The sequence below is a fragment of the Lissotriton vulgaris genome, chromosome 11, assembly GCF_964263255.1.
Source record: "Lissotriton vulgaris chromosome 11, aLisVul1.2, whole genome shotgun sequence".
Lineage (NCBI taxonomy): Eukaryota > Metazoa > Chordata > Amphibia > Caudata > Salamandridae > Lissotriton > Lissotriton vulgaris.
In genome coordinates this window covers 401191525-401212877 of record NC_141699.1, presented here as the reverse complement: position 1 = coordinate 401212877, position 21353 = coordinate 401191525, and the positions used below count along the sequence as shown (strand labels likewise).

The 21353-nt window shown below is 43.3% G+C and overlaps 1 protein-coding gene across 3 annotated transcripts in view; it reads left to right on the top strand.

Annotated features, from left to right (window-relative positions):
- The window catches only part of LOC147679874 (uncharacterized), a 139009-nt gene that overhangs the window by 110449 nt on the left and 7207 nt on the right, over nt 1–21353 (top strand). For all 3 annotated transcript variants that reach the window (XM_086943434.1, XM_086943435.1, XM_086943436.1), the window contains exons 2-4: nt 6742–6805; nt 13116–13199; nt 18263–18347. In XM_086943434.1, the coding sequence (XP_086799560.1) occupies nt 6742–6805; nt 13116–13199; nt 18263–18347 (233 nt within the window). The remainder of the gene's footprint in view (nt 1–6741; nt 6806–13115; nt 13200–18262; nt 18348–21353) is intronic.

Sequence of the window (21353 nt, the reverse complement as noted above, 5' to 3'; positions counted from 1 at the left end):
TATAAAAAGACAATCAATCCAAAGTACTACAATTACATCCCATAAAAACAACAGATAAGAACAGTGTTTAAACAATGTTATAATTATGAAAAAGTTTTTAGGGTTTATACATTGCCCAACAGTCTAGAACGTATTATCCAGGCGCCCCCCAGGTATTTTGCCAACCCACAAATAATGTACATTGAAACAGTATTAGTTGTAATAATACGTAGGGCTGACCTATGGTCTTTTACACCCAACTCCCTGCATACAGGTTTCAGCCATTTAGCTCTAACAGATTTATATGCTGAGCAGGCAAATAAAAAGTGGCCAAGGGTCTCCTCAGGACATTGGCAACCTGGACATTTTAATTCAATTCCCCCCTTAGACTTCCATCTTTCCAAAAAAGTTTTAAGGGGCAGGGTGCCATATCTTAATTTCAGGAACAGAGATCTGTCACTAGCTACTTGGATAAAGTCCAAAAAGGGTTCCAACTTCATAGACTGTTTGCGAGTAAGGAAGTTCATCGTTAAAATCCCCAAATTTGAGCTGTTCTTAATCTTGGCCTCAACCCAGTCCCAATATAATTTCTTTACAATTTGCTTTGGAGGAGGGACTTGCGACGCCCGAAACTCCCCCAGGCCTATTGATACTACTAGTTTCTTAAGGTTGTTAAGCCATTTTATTTGATTAGAAACATTTAGGGTTATTAGCTCATCCAACACTTGGGCATACCCAGCTAGTTCCTCGGTTCTTCTAAGGCGCACCCAAAATAGCAGCGGCCTTAGTTGAATTTTATCCGAAATAGATTTTTTGCCCATATCAAAAAATAGAGGTAACAGGGGGGTAGAAGCTGGAAGTGAGACTAAATCTCTGATAAACTTGTTTTCCCCAGTTACCAGTGACTTAGTATTTTCTGCACCCCATAATTCGGCGCCCTAGACTGCCGAGGACAATGCCTTCCCTTCATAAACTATCAAGGCGGGGGCTATCGGTCTGCTAGAAGAGAGACACTGGTTCTTTAATATTGCACTAGACACCCTTTTTAAATTTAATACCATTTTGGAGATGTGGGAATCCCAGGTCATACGGTTGGACAATCTCAAGCCGTGTTTTCATTCTCGGCCTAACCCAGCGTAGAAGCCGGGGCCTCGATTCCTAACCCACCTGGGCCAGAATTGAACAACATCGGTCCCGGGACTTGGCAGAGTCTGGTCACCCGAAGTGAAGAATATCCTGACCGGTCTGGATGGTGATACGGTGGCTAAGTGGATTTCAAGGACACGGCGGTGGGACGCACCGGTTGCTGTGTGTGGGAGTCTGTTGCCCGAAGACCCTGCTGACCTCCCGGGGTCGACGGGCTTGGGTCCTCGCTTGCGGCGACTGTGTCTAGACCGCGAGAATGACTGAGGCCCTCCGTTAATGTCGAACCCGTCTGTACCCGTTGCCCTGGAGTAGTCTACCTCCGTGGCCAGAGGTCCGATCTATTGCTTTGCGAAAAGATATGGAGCGAGTGGAATGTGCACCATCGCTGCAGACCATAATGGCCGCCATTGGGACGCTTCACTTGCAGGTCGCCGCCATCATCCACAAAATGGACGTAAGTCGAGAGTATGTATCTGAGACCGGACCACGACTCTTCAATGGCTTTGGAACCCGTCGTGTTTCATGGCATACCAGTGATGGAGGACCCCGAGCGGAAACCTGACCTGGCGTGTTTGGTCGGCTCCCAAATAACAGCTAGCGAGCCTGAAATTTTCAATAAGGCTGCATATCTGATGCCGATGCTGCCCAAGATGGACACAGCCGACTTTTTATATTCTCGGACAATTTTATCAGTGACTATCGGAATGGTACTTCATTCTTTTTCTCCCAGTTGATTCAATCACGTTCTAGTGCCTCATTGTTGGTGGACAGGTATCTCCTTTTGATTTATGGACTTCAAGTACTAACACGTTAGATTCGATCGTACCGCACTGACTTTGACTTTCTTGAACGTTTTAATTCTCCTGTTGGTATGGTGGTTCGAGTGGAGAGAGCTCGCACAAAAAATCTGAGTGGCCAGGGTTGAGTTTGATTGTACGGGTTCGATAACACAGCTTTTAATTGATACGGGACTTGTAGCCTACAATGATGCGGGAGTCTGGTGGTTTTTACAAACTCCCCCGGTTGTATTGTAATTTCTGCTTCACAGTGTCTTGACCATAATACGGGGTGGTTTGCTTCTAGCGGTGAGGGAGGGGGGCCGGGAGCATGTTTTTATCTCCTCCTCCATTCTTTCCCTTCTTCTAGGATTAGTTGTGGGGCGACAGGCACGCTGCTAGTGGGGTTAGGCCGTAGCCATTGCAGGGGTGCAGGGTGGGTGGCGGGGGGAACGGGGGAGGGTTTTTTATTTTGTCCTTGTTTAGTTCTATGGCCTTTTTCTTTCTTTCCTTTCCTCCCTTCTACAAGAGGCGGGTTGCTTATCCTGAATCGATCTCTTCACTTAATCTGGGTGTATGTTTTGGTTTTAATTATCCTGCAAAGTGAGTTGGACGAACTTCAATGGCGTTAGCTCAACAGGGTTTTGGATCGCGTTGTTACTCTTTTGTCGTATAACTGCTCATGTTGACGCCTTACTCTCCTGTATATTGATTTTGTTATATTGGCTTCTTCGCCCACTCATCGTTGCAATGTATTTTACCGTATGATACCTGAAATGTGTAATATTTCCTCTTGTTTTTCTTCTTCAATAAAAATATATATATAAAAAAAACATTTACCTGAACCTCGCTAAATTACTGGCGTTGCGATTGACCCCCCATCTTGCCGCCTTAGTACATCCAGATCAGTCTGGCTTTATGCTGCATCGCAGTACGGCACTCAACCTACGCCGCCTGCAAGGGGTTATGGCCCGCCAAGAGTATATACAGGAACCTGCTGTTCTCCTCTCCCTGGACGCCACTATGGCGTTCGATAGTAGAATGGCCATACTTGTTTGCAGTGCTCCAACACATGGGCTTCGGCCCGAAGTTCTGCGCCTGCGTTCGTCTGCTTTATGCCAAACCCCTGGCCCACGTGGCAGCCAATGGCCATATGTCAGGGGATTTCCCGCTCGGACGCGGAACAAGGCAGGGATGTCCGTTATCCCCCTTACTATTTGCACTGGTTCTAGAGCCGTTGGCGATTTGGATCCGATGGGAACCCTCTATCAAAGGACTTCGGTGGTCTGACTTGTGGGAAGATCGCATATCTCTATATGCAGATGATATACTTCTCTACCTCACTTCCCCCAAAAAATCCATTCAAGAACTGCTGAATGTTTGTGAAAAGTTTGGGAGAGTGTCGGGTTACAGGATTAGTTGGTCCAAATCTATTCTTTTTGTTCTTGCCGGCCTCCCGCCTATGCTTCCCGCGAGCTGCTTTTTTAAGACCTACTGTGTCAGCGTTCAAATACTTTGGTATATATGTTACGTCGAACCCAGATGAATTCTACACATTGAATCTGCGGCCCCCATTGGACCGATTCAAACGAGATGTGAAGGTGTGGCGGGCCCTCCCTATCACACTTCTGGGTAAAGCGGCCCTATACAAAATTATGTCACTCCCACGATTCCTGTATCTTTTGGGAAATACGCCGTTTACGGTCCAGGCCTCTTATTTCTCAGCAATCGCGGCGACGGTCTCTAGCTTATTATGGGATGTCAAACCAGCTCGCATTGCGCAAAATAAGTTGGTAAAGGACTGGTATGACTGAGGCATTGCACTCCCAAATATCGAATTGTACTTCTGGGAAGCCCACCCTAAACAAATTAATTACTGGTTACATGCCCCGCAGACTGAGCCTGCGTACTTAGCAGATAGACAGTGCTTGGAGGCTAGGGGACTAGCCTCCAAGCACTATTTTTTTTTTTTTTAAGGGGACTCATGGGTAAACTTTACAGACGTCGTATGCCGTCGGACTTACTAGGCCCTACACGCCACTCGGTGCAACTCTGGTACAAAGCACACAGACGCCTTCGATGTTCTGATCTCATCACGCAAATGACACCATTATGGGACTCCTGCAGGTTGGGTTCCCTTCGCAACACTAAAGGGTTCCAGGCGTGGGACAACAAAGGTATTTCAGTGGTGGGAGACCTTTGGAAGAAGGGCAGGGTGGTGGACTTCTCCTTCCTACAAACAAATTATGATATGGCGCAGGTGAAACGGTTTAGATACACCCAAATTCGGCATACGCTGCAGGCAGCCATTCCGGTGGGTACGGACTTGCAGGAATCCACCCCTCTTGAAGATAGGTTATTGACGGAACATATGACAGATAAAGCAACATCCTTCACATATCGGAAGTTGATTAACAACATGCCTGACTTGACGTCCAAGCTGCGGTTGAACTGGTCGCGAGACATTGGCGAATTTGATGATTCCGAATGGCAGGAGGCCCTGTCCTCCCCTCGGGAAACAGCTATCTCCTTCAGGCTCAAATTAGTCCAACTTAAAGTACAACACCAGATCGATTTTATACAACATAGGGAAGGCGTCACATATGTACTGGATGTGGAGAAGAGGGGACATTCCTTCATACTATATGGGAATGTGGTCGGGTGGCAATGTACTTGACTGCTGTGATGCGTACCATTTCTCAGGCTCTGGATATTTCCCTTCTGCCTGATCCCCGGCGCGGTTTGTTGAATGTATGGGAAGCTAACCACCTCACACATCGCCAACAGGATTGGGCCATGCTGGGTATGATTATGGCGAAACGTAATATTGCCAGGCTGTGGGCCTCTGATGCGCTACCTACGCTAAGGGACTGGTGCAGGAACATGGATGACGCAATGGTGGCGGAGAAAGTGTTTTTTGTCCATCGTGGATGCCCGGGGAAATGAGGGCAAATATGGGGTGCATGGAATGAGTTCAGGGGTAATATATGCGAGCCCCCGCGAATAGACGAGAATGAGGTCACCTCGGACTGAGGGTTGTTACTACGTGCATGTATGATGGCGTATTGTTGTGCCCACTCTAACTGATTTTCAAATGCCCTATAACTGATATACTAGTTGAGCTTGCCTGTATATGCACTGTATATGTTTTATGATGCTGAAACTGTATGCTTTCTCGCCTTCCATGTTTAGTTCAATAAAAAACTTTAAAAAAAAAAAAATATATATATATATATATATATATATATTTGCCTAGCATGACCATGTAATAAGCTTGACCACAACTTGTTTTAATAGTTTTCTTGTATATAGCTTTCGAGATGATTTGGACTTCTTTTAGTGTTTTTAGATCCTGTTTTTATTGTAAATCTTTATGTACATATAAATAGCAAATTGTCATTACACACTTGTATAGAATGCAGAACTTTTATTTTTACGCTTTTATGAGTAGATCTCAAAGCTAATTTTCACTTGGAAAAAAAAAACAATTACCTGGTCTCTGTTTTTTATAAAGCTGCTCTTTATTTAAAGCAGACTCTGTGCTTTGATACATGTATTCATAAGCACCGACGTTTTACTCACCAAACTGTTCTATCACATTGATTTAAACAATTTGAAATTTTCAACATGTCCGAGTTTGACCCACCACAAAACACTTTTCAATCATTCATGAACCATAAATAACAAACCATATGTGCATCAAAAATATGCATTAAATTACAAGAAATCATACATTATAATCAAAATATACATTGCACCAGTACACTAGTATTTTTTTTTTATCACAATAGTCCTATCTTTAACTTTCTCTATCTCCATATATTTTTTAGGACTATTCTCACAAGGGACAAACTTTCACTAGTGTAGCTTAATTGTACGTATCCACCACTAGGATGAGCACTGTTAGTCCAATAACCCTTTGTGAGTGGCTAGTTTCCAAACCCGTTGTTTATTCCCGGGTTTTTCATCAGGGCAAGACTGGGTACCTCTGTCCTTCAAGGACACTTTGTTTCTTATGACGGCACTCTTTTAGTGTGCCGACTTCCCCTGAGGCGGAAAGCCGGGGACTTTTAGGCTTGTTGTAATTACTTTTTTAAATTGTGTCACTCTATAGCTGATGTATTATTTTTTAGAAATTGTGTTATTCATTTGCTCATTCACTTATTAAAAACCGCACCTCAGCCACCGCACTACCCTCTCCCACGCCGCATCTCTAACCCCACTCCCCGCGCAGCCGATTAGGGGCTGACGCGGAAGGAGAGAGGGGTGGACGCCATCTTGGTTGGACGGCAAGGGTAGCGGACTAGCTGTTGGCTGCCTCCCGCTCTCCCAGATATTTAAATCGTGCATCAGCGCGGGCGCTCAGATTTAGTGTACTGACTTCCCCTGAGGCGGAAAGGCGGGGGCTTTTAGGCTAGTTGTAATTACTTTTTTAAATTGTGTCACTCTATAGTTGATTTATTATTTTTTAGAAATTGTTATTCATTTGCTGATTCACTTTTTTAAAACCTCAGCCAACGCACTACCCTCTCCCACGCCGCATCTCGAACCCCGCTCCCCACGCAGCAGATTAGGCGCGGACGCGGAAGGAGAGAGGGGTGAACGCCATCTTGGTTGGACGGCAAGGGTAGCGGACTAGTTGAAAATTACAAATTGTTTAAATCAATGTGATAGAAAAGTTTGAGTAAAACGTCGGTGCTTGTGAATACATTTATCAAAGCACAGTTCCTCAGTAGCGCCTATGTCTCGTGTCACGCCCATGTGTTGCATAGTGTCTGTGTTGTGATGCACCTTTGCACTGCATTCTACTCTGATCACTTTTTGTTCTCCTTCTCTGCAGAGGGTGTCCATGAATCTAACAGACATGCCGCTATTCGATAGCACAACAAAATCGACCTTGGATGGTAAGTGCTAACCTAAGATGGTAACCTACAGACCGACGTGCTCCTGTAAAATGCGCCTGAGGAGCGTGTAAGTGCCCCGTGATGAAACAGATTTTTAAAAAAAATAAATGCACTTATGGATTACTGTATCTGAAGAACATTTCATTGCGAAAGCTGTATACATGATTATATGCACCTTTATAACACAGTTGTGAATGCACCCTTCTTGATGGAAAGCAGGTTTTCACCTTCCTTCTCACAAACTAACAGTATTTCTGACATGAACTCTCTTATTCTGTTGTCCTAACCCTAAATCTAATATCATATATAACCTTTACCTCAAACCTAATTATAGCTCCCACCTTAACCCTTTGACAACCCATGACTCTATTACCTAACCACACCTTAACATTTTTTTAAACTTTTACCCCTTTAATGAAATTTTTATGAAAAAATATATGGTTGTATTGACTTTTAAGTTGCTTTGGTTGTATCGCCAGTGTGTTATTATAAAAAAATATATATATTATATACATTATAGGTTTTTTGATCAGCAGGCTTCATCCATTTGTTTGCTAAATTGTCATTTTGTAATATGCTTCCGCCCACCATCGCATACAGCATGGGCAGTGGGTCAGCTCACTTTACCTATTGTCTCCCTTTACTTTGAGTGGCTGCACAAAGCTGGTGCATGCTGTTCACAAATAGTGCCCTTATTTTCTGTTACACATCTGCTTGTAAATGTGCTATATTTTATTTTTATTAAAATGCCTGCAATTGATTTGCCTGCACTTCAGGTGCTGCGTTAAATAGTGATTTATTTTCCGGCACTTTATAAAGTGTAACTAACATTGTGGCTACCTGCTATATGAGTGCTTGGTTAGGTGGGGCTTTATTCTTCTCTTCTTCCCAGATAATAATAATAAAATGAATGGTACAATTTAAAAGTTGGTTATAAAAAATTACTAGAAAAATTACCACCTCAGTGAATGTTTACTTTTTATTTACATTTCTTATTTCAAGCATTTGTCACTCACATTTCGTTGGATTCCTGTTTTCTTTCTATTTTGTGTCATACTCTTGCAATAAAATGCATTAAAGCAATACACATTGCTCAGGCTTGCAGGTTAGGCAAAGGCCTAACCTATTGGCTTGGCTAGTGCTGGTTTTATTGTTGCCAGCTAAAAACTATATCCATTATCCACACTCCCGCTACAGCCTATGGCATCTGGGACATGCTTGGGGGCTCTCTGGGACACAACGTTAAATGGAAAGCCAGAGTGGCGGTTTTGCCGATACATTTGATTTTATTCCCCCTTCTGATTAATGACCATAGGCACATTGTCTAACCGAAATGCAAAACACACATTCCGCTTTGACTGCTTAATTGGGTTCTGTGGGTGTCCCCGCCTTCTGAACTAAAGTAGTGCTCTTAAGGATACAGACCCTTAAATTGGGTGTCCCTGGTACATGCCTGTGTAGGTATTACCCACGAAGACTTTTAGACATGACCTCACTTTTGTACTGTGGCTCACTGCACCCAAGCTAGTTATGTGTATCAGAGTGTAGACTCTTATAGAACTGATGCCTGACGTTACACCTTGGACATGAATGTGGCCCTTGGTCCTGTTTTCGTGCCGTGGGACAAACTATTTTGCTCACAACTCTCCTGCAATTTTCAAATGCACTGTTATCCAGTTTGGCACAATAATCCTAGAGACTTCGGGGTAGGGGGCAGACATGCCTCCCTGTCTGACCTCTGTCTCAACGACTGAAAATTTGTTTAGTTAGGAATTTTAATCCGTGTTTACAAAGAACTGTAGACTCTACCAAAGCAACCAGTTCACCCTTTGGTTCACATTGGACATATGGCCCGTGTTATTTGTTTTTGTGGTTCCTAGATCAATAACATTACAAAATGGTGTGGTTACCTCTTTGCATTGGAAGATGCCTGCACCTTATATTTCTTTTGTGGATCATTGTTATATGTCCTGTTTTGCCTACCTGTAAGCTTTATTCTGATACCGGAATATTCATTGTGTAACTACTAACTGCTACTGGATCCCAAGAAAAGGCCTCCGACTAAGGTATACATTAATTTGTCTCCAGGAAAAAGTAATCTTTCCAGTTTAACTTCTTATGCCTGGAAGATGTCAGTGGTATTTTTTTCTCTCCTGTGCATGAATATTTGTTTAAACCTGTGTGTGTACATGTACACTTTAAATAGGCAAGTGTCTTTCTTTCCATTTGAGCTCTTTTCGAATTCAAAGCCAGAGTTTATTCGCCCAGGTTTTTTAGGTCTCGCCTTTTCCATTCCGAAGGAATGGAAAATGGAGAGAATTCAAGTACTCAAAATACTCTTGAAACCAAGGGTTTTTTGGTGCGGTTTTCTTCGAGTTCACGTGACCAAACAAGCACGTGCATCAGCCTCCCTCCCTCCTAAATTGCATTTTTTCGCGGCCGCTACCACATCAAAGGGCTTCGCCCAGCGTGCGCTCTGCGGCTTCTCCTCCCCGAATTATTCATGGCTGGCCGGTCACATGTAGCTGAAATTCAAGCGTCTCCTTGAAAGTTATTTTGAATTCCTTTGCAAACACTTCGTTTTAAACAGGAAGATTTGTGGCAGATGCTGGAATTCCAAGTTTCATTTCCAACCTCCGCCTACCGTTCCCTCCTTTCTTTACAGCGAATCTTGCGCTAAGTGCTGTACACGGGATCCTGTACTTGTTTTTAGAGAACTCTTATAAACTGTTACGTCTATCAAATGCTACGTAGTATGTGCGATTCAGAGAACGTGTCTTTAGAAGACATTGAAGCTGGGAAGTTTCACTCAGAGCAACTAGAGCCCCATGGGACTAATTAAAAGTATATCTGCACGATTCCTCTAAATGAACGCACTATTACCAGCTGCACAAAATACTTGTTTAAATTCAACTTCTGGCTTCCCACACAAGCCCGAGCGAACGGTCACAGCAGAGAGTGCTTCGAAACTGACTACCACCTGTAAGCACTAGATACAAACCGGGCATGGGGGCGAAGGGTATGGGGGTGTACACCGTATACGGCAATGGAACTCGCCCTTCCCGCCAACCTCTTACACTGGTGCAATTCACAACATCGAATACTTAGAGCAGTAATAAAGAGACTATTGAAAGTGCCCAAAATTTACAAAAAAATACTTTGGAAGAGACACAATGTCTTACAGCCTGGGCCTTGAACGGCGCAGCCCGCTCAGCCCAGTGGCAGCGTCACTGGAGCAGCAGATAACTCCTTTGTAACGGGGAGAGTTGGACACCTGTGTCTGAAAGAACCATTGTGCATAAGCACAGCTCTGCCTGGCTGCAGCCGAAATATTAACCCAGTACCCAGAGGTGCCTAGCTGCAGGGATACTGAGATCTGCAGGACAAACTAAGGCTAGGCAACGGTTACAAGTAGCCCTAGCCCACTGTCGGGTAGAGCACGCCAAGTGCGTCTTCCTCGGGCTAGGACTACAATCCTTTTAAATCCACCAGCCTCGTGTGTAACAGACTAACACCAGAGCAGTCAGTGTCTTTGACAGACTGCATTTAAAGGGCAAGCCAATAAGAATTCACATTTCGAAGGCTTGCCGCCTTTCCAGCGCCTGTTACTTTCCAAGGAGCTAGGCTGCGAAAGTGTATTCTGCTACAAACCACAAAGCAGATTTACCGACGCGTTTCCAAACTTTAATAGAGTAGTCATAACTTTTTTTTTTTTGCCTCCACAGTCCTGCGGATTTCAGGCCAACCAAGTGAATAATATTCCTTTTATTGCTCGCAAAAGACGAATGGCTTAGTGTGGTAAGATTCGAAACTGTAATCTTCAAACCTATTTTTGCTGCGTACTGATTAACCTGCTGCGTTTTCCAAACAGCCTCTTCACATCGAAAACACTAGGTGTGATCAACACAAAGCGTCCACAAGAACAGTGCCTCACAAAACGTGAGGAAACACATAACAAATAACAGACATTTTGTTTAGGTCTAAAAATGACAATGCCTTTCTATTTATTTTTTTAAAACCAAATCCTAAATAAATGGCATTCTCATTTACAATGCCAATAGCTCATTTTTTAGTGGAACCCATTTCCAGCTTGCAAGCCTGCCTGAAAGCACCATCTAATTTTAGTTCAGCATCTCAATATGCAACTATATGGTAATGACGCTTCGTCACATTTCTTTGTCTATAACCAGTGATTTTATTCTAAGGAACTTTTTACCCCCGTTTCATTGGTTGCCTCTGCCATCATAGACATTAACTCCTATAGCACTATCAAGGGTCAAGTGATGTGCTCCCCGACACTACAGGAAAGGCTTGTTATACCCTAGATTTTACAAAGGTATTTTGTAGTGGTATGGCATGCTGAAATGTATTGTGATAACAATAATATTCATTATCTTTTAAGTACTCACTAATGCTATGGTGCACAGGACAAACAAAGCAGGCATTAAAACAAAAAACAAACAAGCATTTGCAATGCAATAGGTCTCGCATTAACAAGAGTTTGAGCTATTACTATTGCAAAAAACAATGCCTTTTATTTTTGTTTTCATTTTAAAAACATAGGGCTTTGTCATTTACAAAACCAATAGCTCCAACTTTCCTACTGCGAGACCTATTGGCAACGCCAGTGCTTGTTTTCTCCTTGCAGGGGTAGTGTGGAGTTAGTTCATTGACTATATTTTATACTAAGGCCAATGTGTATAGATTAGACCGATTGGAATCATTCTATTGAATGTGTCCCAACCTCCTAAACTCAGCATAATGCTATGTCCGTTGCCTTACCTTCTATATATGGCAATATTTTGCACCTCTTTTGCTGCACTCCGATCACCACTGCTTCCTGCCATGTTTTCTGCTCATGGAACCTGTAGAAATACAAATGAAATGTTTCCTTGGAATGCTGATGTCTTCCACTGAATCTGACATATAGAAGTATGTGTTTTTGCTTTTTGGACCAATGATTGGCCCCTATTTTAAATGTGAAAGCACCACAACATTGAACTGCTGTTGCTGTCAATGTTTTATTCTCCCTGGTTCCCTGAAGGTGTGCTGGGTAGCAGTTATTTTGAGTTTTAGGCATGTTACTAGGGCCTCCGAGTATATATATTTTTTCCTATGGTTTCCTTGGTGCAGATTTGACCCCTGTTAAATTGATTAAAGTTTATCGAAAGTCATTTATTGGAGCATCCATAGTAGGTTTTATACTATTATCCGTGTCCTGAAGTGCTTTTTGGGTGATCCAGTAACGTCATCAGTTCTGCACAGTCGTGAGTGTAGGTTTATGCCGTAACCTGTGTGGCAGCATTTGGTATGATGTGCCAGGCTTGGAGGGAGTTTGCAGTCATGTTGCTGCTTTCTTACAGTTGGACGTAGGCAAGAAGTGATGCAGAAAGCAGTCATGCTTGCATTGAAGTACCATCTTATTGCCTGACCAGTGCCAGAGGGGCATGAGTATGGTAACGGCTAAGACTTTACCACTCTCTCGTATTGCCGCAGTTGTCGAGCACCCGTATCACGCTGCCCTAAGGCCTCCTGAAGTGCTGAAAGAAGAAAAACAAGGGCTTGAGGGGGAGAAAAGGAAGCAAGACAGAGTAAAATATACTATTTGATATCTTTTAAAGGTTTTTATGGATTTAGATATGGGTTTGACCTTTTTGATTTATGGACACCAAGTAATATTGTTGCAGTAATTAAATGCCTATCTCTAGTTACGTGGATAATGTCTGCCAAATTTGCTATTTTACTGTATTTCGCTGTACCCTGGGTCCTCCTGCAGAGCCTAGGCCTTTGAACCAGAGTCCTGGAAGACCTAGTATTTTGACCACTTTTGTTCCAAGGAAGCTCTGTCAGTGGAACCTTCTGGTGGCCCAGCTCACCCGTGACTCTACAAACCAGCGACTGCTTAATGTGCTTCCAGGGATACTCTGAGTGGCCCCTTAGCTTCTGTGATAGGTTTACTTTGTTCTACTGCGGATAACTGTTTGAAGAATCTTGAAGAGCTTCTGCAAGTCCCGTAAAACACAGTTGACACCACCTGAGACATGACCAGTTCCAATTTCGCTCCTTTACTGAATTGGGAGTGAGTGTGTGTCAAAAACTGTCCTACAGTGTCAATGGGCACTACCTGGTAATGCATGAAGGAGCGTTATTGTGGAAGTGTATTTCATGTCAGATCTTGGGAGGGACAAACGTGAAGGCATATGTTTTGACATGTGATGTATATTTGCTTATTTTTGGTCATAGGAGCCTTTGGCTTGCCTGTCTCTCATACAGATCTCTGACAATGTCCCTTCTTTCTTTCCGGCTGCAGGGCACAAGGTCTCTTTTGTCACCACTGCAGTCAGCACCAATATGAATACGTCATATCCGACCCCACCGAGTGGAATTGTACCCGGTAAGGAGAGCTCGGACATGATGCGAGGTGGAGGGTAAAGAGGGAGGTGGACTGGCCGAGCTCTAAGATGATAACTGTTCCAGGTTTCACTAGGTTGTTTTAGCCCGTGATGAGGGCAATCAGGCTGCTTATAGGCAGAGCCCTTGATAATGAAATGAGGGTACAGCGAGGGTAGGTGAGCCTGTGGTAAGGAAAAGAGGGGGCCGACTGAACCAGAGACCGGTTGCAGGTCGAGAAGCATAGTTGAGCCTGTATTTTTGGGAAAGAGGTCAAACTCAAAGGGTTGGCAGAGGTAATTATGTATATACATAATAGCTGTTCACATGGGTCTCATTCACACACAGCAAATATTTTAGTCTTAAGACAGTTAATGTTACTCGAGAGACCAACCTACATGGACAAATGTTTCATAGGCAAAAAAGAAGAGCAGTGCATAGAAAGTTGTTCTTCATGGTGTGATCACTTGGAACAAAGTTAGTATGTGTGTGTGTGTGTGTGTGTGTGTGTATATACAACAACCAACGACTAAAGTCCTGGAATTCAAGCCGAATGTGCCAAAGTGAGTCAGTCATACAGCTAAATTTCATACCAGTTGAGTCCAGACCGAGCATGTCTGTTACTGTGTCGACCATCATAATGATTTTCATTGTCATTATCAGGAGAAAAGTGAATGAATGACTGTGAGATGTACTTGGGAGAGTTTTGTGGGATTCATTCGCTCATAGTAAGCCACAAAGAACAGAATGATACACAATTATCTTTATAATGTATCTTGGTGTGGCTTGCCGACCCAAGCATAAGGGTGTAGTTGGTGCTCTGTCCCCCACGTTTACACCCCTTTTGTGTCCACATGCGGGTTATTTTTTTAGAGGACTAAAAACGAGTTTGAGGTCCTTTGGAATTCGGGGTACAGAAACATGAAAACATGTGCAGTGGCACTGTGATGAACGCAGAGGACGAGGAAGCCGGTGGTGGAAAAACAAACTTGTGTAGAAGCTTGGGAGAGGAATCAAAGTGAGTGTGACCCTCTGATTTAAGGCTGTTAAAGAGTTTTAAAGTTCAACTTTATTACAGTACTTTTAGCCATAGTGTTTTGTGCTAGAGATGGAACACATACACAGGGATTGAGGGGGAAAGGGTAGGACACGGTCAATCATTGCAACACTTCCAGTTCTCATTTACAGTTTTGGCTCCTGCAGTCGACTGACGGATCCAAAGTTCAGGACTTTGATCCTGTCTGTATGGCCGAATATTCCAGGCTTCAAGCATCTTTGCCTGTAGAAATATCTGCAGGTTTTCTCCCAGGCCATTGTCTCTAAAATGCCTACGTAGCTGGGTCAAAGTCAGCCAAATAGTGGGAGTTTCCTCACATCTGTGAAGGCCTTTTCTGTTCGGTGTAACATGCGGTTTCAGAAGTCAGCCCGAAATACATTAAAGTACTTAGTCCCTGATAACAGGTTGTACGGAGTGGAATTTCACTCCACGGAATATTCAATGTGCCTGTGTCCTCTTACCTGGATTTTTCGAGTGTCTGAGATTAGACTCGATTTTTTCCAGCTGGAAATTCCAGCCAGTAATGTAGTTTTGGAAATAGGCCACAGTTCTGCCCAGACCTGCCCCTGTCCCTCACGTGACCCTCATGCAAGGCAAGAGGGGGCATGCAATGATTTCCTTGCCAGGTAACATCTTCCCCTTAACTCGCCCACTCACCACACATTCTTCCCCCTCCATGCAGGAGTTCGAACATATACATTTACTACTCTCACTGAGCAGGTTGGAAATGTGAGCGTAAGAAACTCCCAGGAAAGGGTAATTTGTTGCGAAATTCTGTGCACTAAATCCAACTTCACACAGTTATTCCCCATTCCGAGAGGTGTAACTTTTAATATCAGGCGTTCTGTGCAGAGATTCCGATTAGTAACCGAAATTGGAGCCATGCAGAATCTCCTCTTGGAACATTTCCTCCAATACTGATCATATCGTAGTCTAGGACAGTACTTCACTGCTCCAGGTTCTTCTTTTGTCCAGGTAGAAGGCTATATTCCTAGGCTTATGTAGCATACATTTTTCTCTCCTTGTAAGCCATGCCTGGTCACCGCTCCACCCAACTGGGGTCTGCAATTCTTCTGAGGCTGTGGGTGATGAGAAGAGGCAGACTATTTTTAGGCACTGGTAGTGGGTGTTCCTGGACTCAAAGGGGACTTCAGTTGGTATTGGTTGTTCACAAAACCAGTGCAAAGCCTCAATCGCAGGCTGGATCTCAGCAGAGGTTGCGACTGGTCTCGTGCATTTATGCTGGGGCTGCCAGGACTTTAATCCTGGAAATCTGATCATATGCGGTTTTAGGCTACGACCTTTTGCTTTTGATAAAAAGTTTCATAAACAGACTTACCCAGGGGAGTTTTCAGACAGCCCTCTTCTGCCACTGGTCAGGTCACTTGTCATTCATATTTTGTTTCCGCCAACTACAGTTTACACAGGGCCAGAAAACTTGAGCAATTGGTTCTTTTCTCCTTGAGTGATGGTATTCTTCCCCAGCACAGTGTCGTCACCTACAGAGAAAGCAGTAACTTTCAGTTCCAGGAACTTGTAGGCAGGTTAATGCTTTAAATAAATGTATATAATTTTATTTTAAGCTTTCCAAAAGCCCGTCAGCTTCCAGGTCCGCGCCGCTGCTTGCAGTGCGTCAAATCTACGAGCACTACTTGTTGTGACAATGTTTTAAAATGGGCTTTTCTATTCTTCCAAAATGACTTCTTTAATGTGCACGCAAGGTTAATCATCTTTGACGGGTTTTGTTCAACTTTATTTACAAAAATCTTAAATGCAACAGCCTGTACGTGCACAAGTGTATGCTCGTACAGTCTCCTATTTTCAAATATTTTCCTCAAAATGTTTTACAGAAACCTTAAAAAAAAAAGAAACTTTCATTGACAAACGCCAGACCTGTTGACTTTGCCTCTGCTTGTTTTCGGTATGTTGGCGTGCCACAGTGCGGTTGCTTCAGGCTCATACAAGGAACTTAAACCAACATGCAGGTATCGTGATTCTGAATCGAGATTCTGAGTTTTGCAGTCACATCTGCACTGGCCTGAGTGGAATTTGATCAGGGAAAATACAGGATCATCCAAAAATTACACCTTGGAACGGTACAAAGATGCAGTATAAAGACACGAGCACCCTCTCTGAGGTGCGAATCTCGGAATAATGCGGCAGATCCGCACAAATGCCACACCCCACATGATTTGAATTTCTTGGTGAGAGGATTTTGTAATGTGGCCCTAGTGTTCTGCAAAATAATGAGGTGTTCGTGTTTGGGACTCCTACACATCTAGATGTTGGTACAGCTTCATTTTCGGTGAACTCTTACTGCAGCATTTTGCCCTAAGCAAATTATCCTGCCAGGGTATTTATTATAATGGTAAAAGTCAATTGGAATTACGTTTCCAGTTGGGAGGAATGAACACGCCACTTCGTTTTGCTTAGATTGCAAAAGGCCGCTTTATTGGGAGCAAGCTGGGACCCCATAGCGTCTTTGCCTGAGCCGCAGATTCTGTTAGCCCTGGTAATTTGCTAACACTTTAGCGCTGTGTAATCCTCCTTCCCTTAAAACATTCCACCATAGCCTCACGCCACCCCCTGGTTACAAACGTTGACCACAAACCCCAAATATCTGTTCAAAATAGCATATGCCCTTGCGATCCTAGTTTAGTAATCCAAATATTTACTTGTGCTACCCGCCTGCCTCCTTGAAAACTCACTTTCTTCCAGTCTCCACCCATCTTCTCTTCCCTAATTTTCTGTTTCCTCATCTCCCTGGCTTTCCCCATTCCTCGCTTGCCTCCCCAGCGACAACGCCTAACCCGTATAAACAACCAACGCGTGTACGTCAAACACACACACACATCAAACCACGCCCTTAATCTAATGTACCTGGGTAGGTACAGAAAAAAACGGATTTCGTAGGACCGCTGCGTTACTCTGCACCTGTTTCCACTCGCCTCAATGTGTAGCGTGATCACGCTCACTGGGGCCCTGACTGTGCTACAACACTGTCCCATGGCCAGAATGCCAGAATTGGTCTTCTATGTTTTTCCCCAGAATCCCCTGACCTTTCTCTTTCCCAGATATCAAACAGGTGGTCTAGTTGCACCAGTGGCTGAGCAGTGCAGCCTCCTGGGTACTACACACAGAATTGGTGCGCCATCGCTACCCTCTAAGCCGGGGTCTTCAAACTAGGGGACACGCCCTCTTAGGGGGGCCTCAAGGGATCCCAGCAGGGTGACGCCAGACTCTGACCAAAAGAATCATTACGCTTTGGTTTTAGCAGGAAAAAAATTAGCTGCAGTAAACCGGTCTGTAATTGGCCATCACTAACATCTTTTGTCATTTATATCCTAGCTGAGAAATATTATTCAAACCCCGATTTCAAATCACACTGGATACTTTTACACGTTAGTAAGGCGTACCCGAACAGAATAGTATGTTTGACAATTGTCATGTATTTGATTACATTTTTAAAACCGTAAGCGAATTTCACTGCAATGTATAAACATGTCTCGTGTTTAAATAAGTCGAGACCAATTTAAATGCTGCCAATTTAATAGAATAATTGTGAAGAATTCTGAGGGGGGCCTCAAATTAAATTTTATCACTGGGGGGAGGGGGGAGCAGCATAAAAAAGTTTAGCTGACTACTGCTCTGAAGACTGGCCTGAGCCAAACGGATCTGTTGCAGCATCCTTGCGTCTGGAACTGTGTACCTGAAACGGTCTCCGATTCCCTGCAGATCTGCTTCTAAGGGCCTGAAGCACCCATGGATTCCAAAAGTACCTTTGTAGCTGGGCAGATCTTTAGCAACCCCTGGGCCTGTTACTGTTTCAAATTCAGCCGAAGGGTCATTCCAAAGATGTCCACTCCAAATTTGGGTCACAGATCTCTGGTGTGCTTTGCGCCAGCCGGATACCATCACAAAATGCTAGCTCCCTGGCATATTTAGAGTATGACATTTCCTCAACGGTGCGCCCGCCTTGACCCCTCTTTATTGTTTTTTTCCATTTCCAGGAATCATCGCAGCCTCACTTTTCATCTCCTTCCTGCTCTGCCTCTACGCCATACTGTGGAAGTGTATGGTTTCTATGCCCAAGAGGTGAGTCAAGTGGGGCTAGTCATGGCGGAGTGCATTCTGGGGAATGGTGGGAGTATGAGAAGGGCTTTGGGTAACCTATTTGAGTCCCAAGCAAAACTTGTATCTCCCATAAGTTTTTTCATAGGTTCTTGATTATTTTAGTGCATGCAGCCTTATACTCGGGACTTCAGCTTGTTAAACCATGTATATTGGGGATCACATCAATGCAAATTAAACAACTTGACAAAAACAATTTTATATTAAAACCACAATGTTAAAGTATACTTCTTTAACATTTAATATACAGTACTCTTGACCCTTACAGGGCTAGTGCCAAAATTAGACCATTTCATAAAAGTAGCTCTGGATGAAAAAAATAGTTGCTATAATTTACACTTTTGTCCTTGGACAACATAATAGAGCAGTGCTGGAAAGTAGGAAGATTGTGCCAGATCCCTGTTCCAGCAGCTATTTCTGGACTAGATCCAGGATCAAGCTGATCCAGGGAAATGCGCCTAGTTTGTCTTGATCAAAAGAATGGAGGGAGGAAGAACAGAGGTTCATTCAGTTTCTAAGAGGTACTGGCTATCAGAAAGGGGGGAATGAACCACCAGTCTCCAACCAGAGAACAGAAAGTTCTGAGACTCTATTATTGAGGCTTACTTTCAGTTTAGTGCAGCAACCTTCAGGCAGCAAACAATCTTAGTTATTTTCATTTCCACCCGGGCACAAACAAAGGCCTGATTTAAAGGGCCATCAGCCCATCTTTTGTTCAAGTATCATTCTGGGTGAGAGCCTAACACCTTGATGCCAATGCAATGGAAGGAAACAAAGGCACATAGTGTATCACTTCACAAGTACTTTAGCAAAACTATGACTTGGAGGCAGAGTTTTTACTTTGTTCAACCCCCTTATGTAAGAGATGTGCATGCACTGTTAAGAGTGAAAGAATAATCTGTGTGCGAGTAATTACGCTGATAATGATCTAAATGGCACCTACTAATTTATTTTTAGTTCTTTTCCAGTGCTGCACATCCCAGTATAGAGTGTCAGAGCACTTTACATCATACATAGTCAAAATATATCATACAAGTGTGTAAATCAATGTACAGGAAACAATACTTATTAAAAATGAGGGTTATAAGGAGTAGGAATTGCATATAGTCTACACTTGTAGACATTATATGTTAAGAGTGAATGGTCAGGAGAAACAGAGTCCGGATTTAAAACGTAAGACAGCGATTTGGGTTGCCTGTACTAACAAGAATATTACTTCCCAATGGAGCCCTTCAAATAACAACGAATTGAGGAAAGAAACAATAATGATCTAGCCCCGTGATTTACAGTTTTCGTGCAACTCCTTGATGCTGGTAAATAGATCATTGTGTTAAAGTGAAATAATTGCATTTATGAACTGGAAGTAACAAAATGATCTCCATGTCAAAAGCAGTAGCCCACTTGTCTATCTACATAAAGTACAAACTCGGTGTTCTGAATCTGTCACGGTGTGCTTTGCAGCAGGCACATTTAACTGTCTATGCTACACTGAGTCACAATTGTGATTGGACAAAACCCAGAACTCTCCCAGAACTGCATTAACCAATAGATATCTTACCGCTATTACAGTCCTCTCAAAGTTCCTGGGCACACAAAGATCTCTGCAGCAAGTGTCTGAACCCTGTAAGATATTTTAAAATATAGCCTCTTTTACTATGCTAGCACAGATTTGCTGTCGCATTTGCCCTTGTTGCTATTTCTTTTCAGCAGATTTTGTAAAAAAAAATAAACATATTAGTGGACTGTCAGACTCTGCTTTTCCAAGCTTCGCCCTTCATGACTTCAGCGCCCTTTCCTGTGCCTCGTCTGAACTCACAATTAATGGGTTACCTGAGCAAGTTTTTTCCCAGTTCCAGTACTGATATAGAGGACACTTCATGGTTCAGGGTTATTCAAGATGCAGAAATATTTAAAATGGCCATCAACCAGGTGATGCCATTGATAGCTCGCATCTGTAGCACACTTTAAATGAATATTTGTTTTTTGATTCTTTGCTGTACATGTTATCACGGGTAACATGCAAGACACCATCTCCTGATGCATTATTATAGATGAACCGGCATATTGTAGCATCCCATGAAAAGAGCAATAGTAGTAAAGATTTCTTTTCGGTCTGTCAGCCAGTTGTTTTTAGCAACTGGCCAAAGTTGGAGGTCTCGTGATCAATACAGGGTCAGAACATTTTGCAGAAGGTTACACTGTGCTATTGACTGTACATTTTGACTTTGCTGATGTGGAAAGATGGTTTCTTGCTGCGCACACAGCCAGAGCAGATCTGCCAGTGCTTCACATCGAAGACTTGTAAACCCCCCCCCCCCCCCCACCCCCCCACCCCCAAGGCCCCCTGCTATACTTGCCCAGCTCACATTGAAGGTGGCTTTCCCCAGGTAACTCTCTGCAGAGCTTTTCATACACTGTATTCCAGGTATTTTTACTTTCACATTGCTTGTTTTAAAGGACTCTTACCTTAGTTCCTAGTTACATTAAAAAAAGGCATCACTTATTATGAAATTCCAATTTGTCTAAATACAAAAAGACCTCCCACTGCCAGACTCGAATAGTCTCCTGTTCATAATATCAGTAGGGAGTTTCCTGAACAATGTTACATAACTCATTTAATATAGAAGAGCATGTTTATGGTTTAATAGAAAAGGTGAGCACTTCAGTCCCCATCTGAAGAGGGGCGACACCCCTGGTGTGTTAAAACAGAGGAATTTGGGGTTTGGTCTAATAAATGGGAGGAGGGGCGTGGCTCTTTGATTAACGGAGGAGAAAAGCTTTAATCCTGGACGGGTTCTGGATGACACCTCAACTCTAGAACCAATCTTTCCATTTGGCAGCATCCATTTCTTCCCAACCATTACCCATTTATTTATTTATTTATTTTTAAGGTTTTATATAGCGCGAACAAGATCTTTGCAGATATCAGAGCGCTTTACAGAAACAGTAGGTAGGGTAAACAAAACTCTT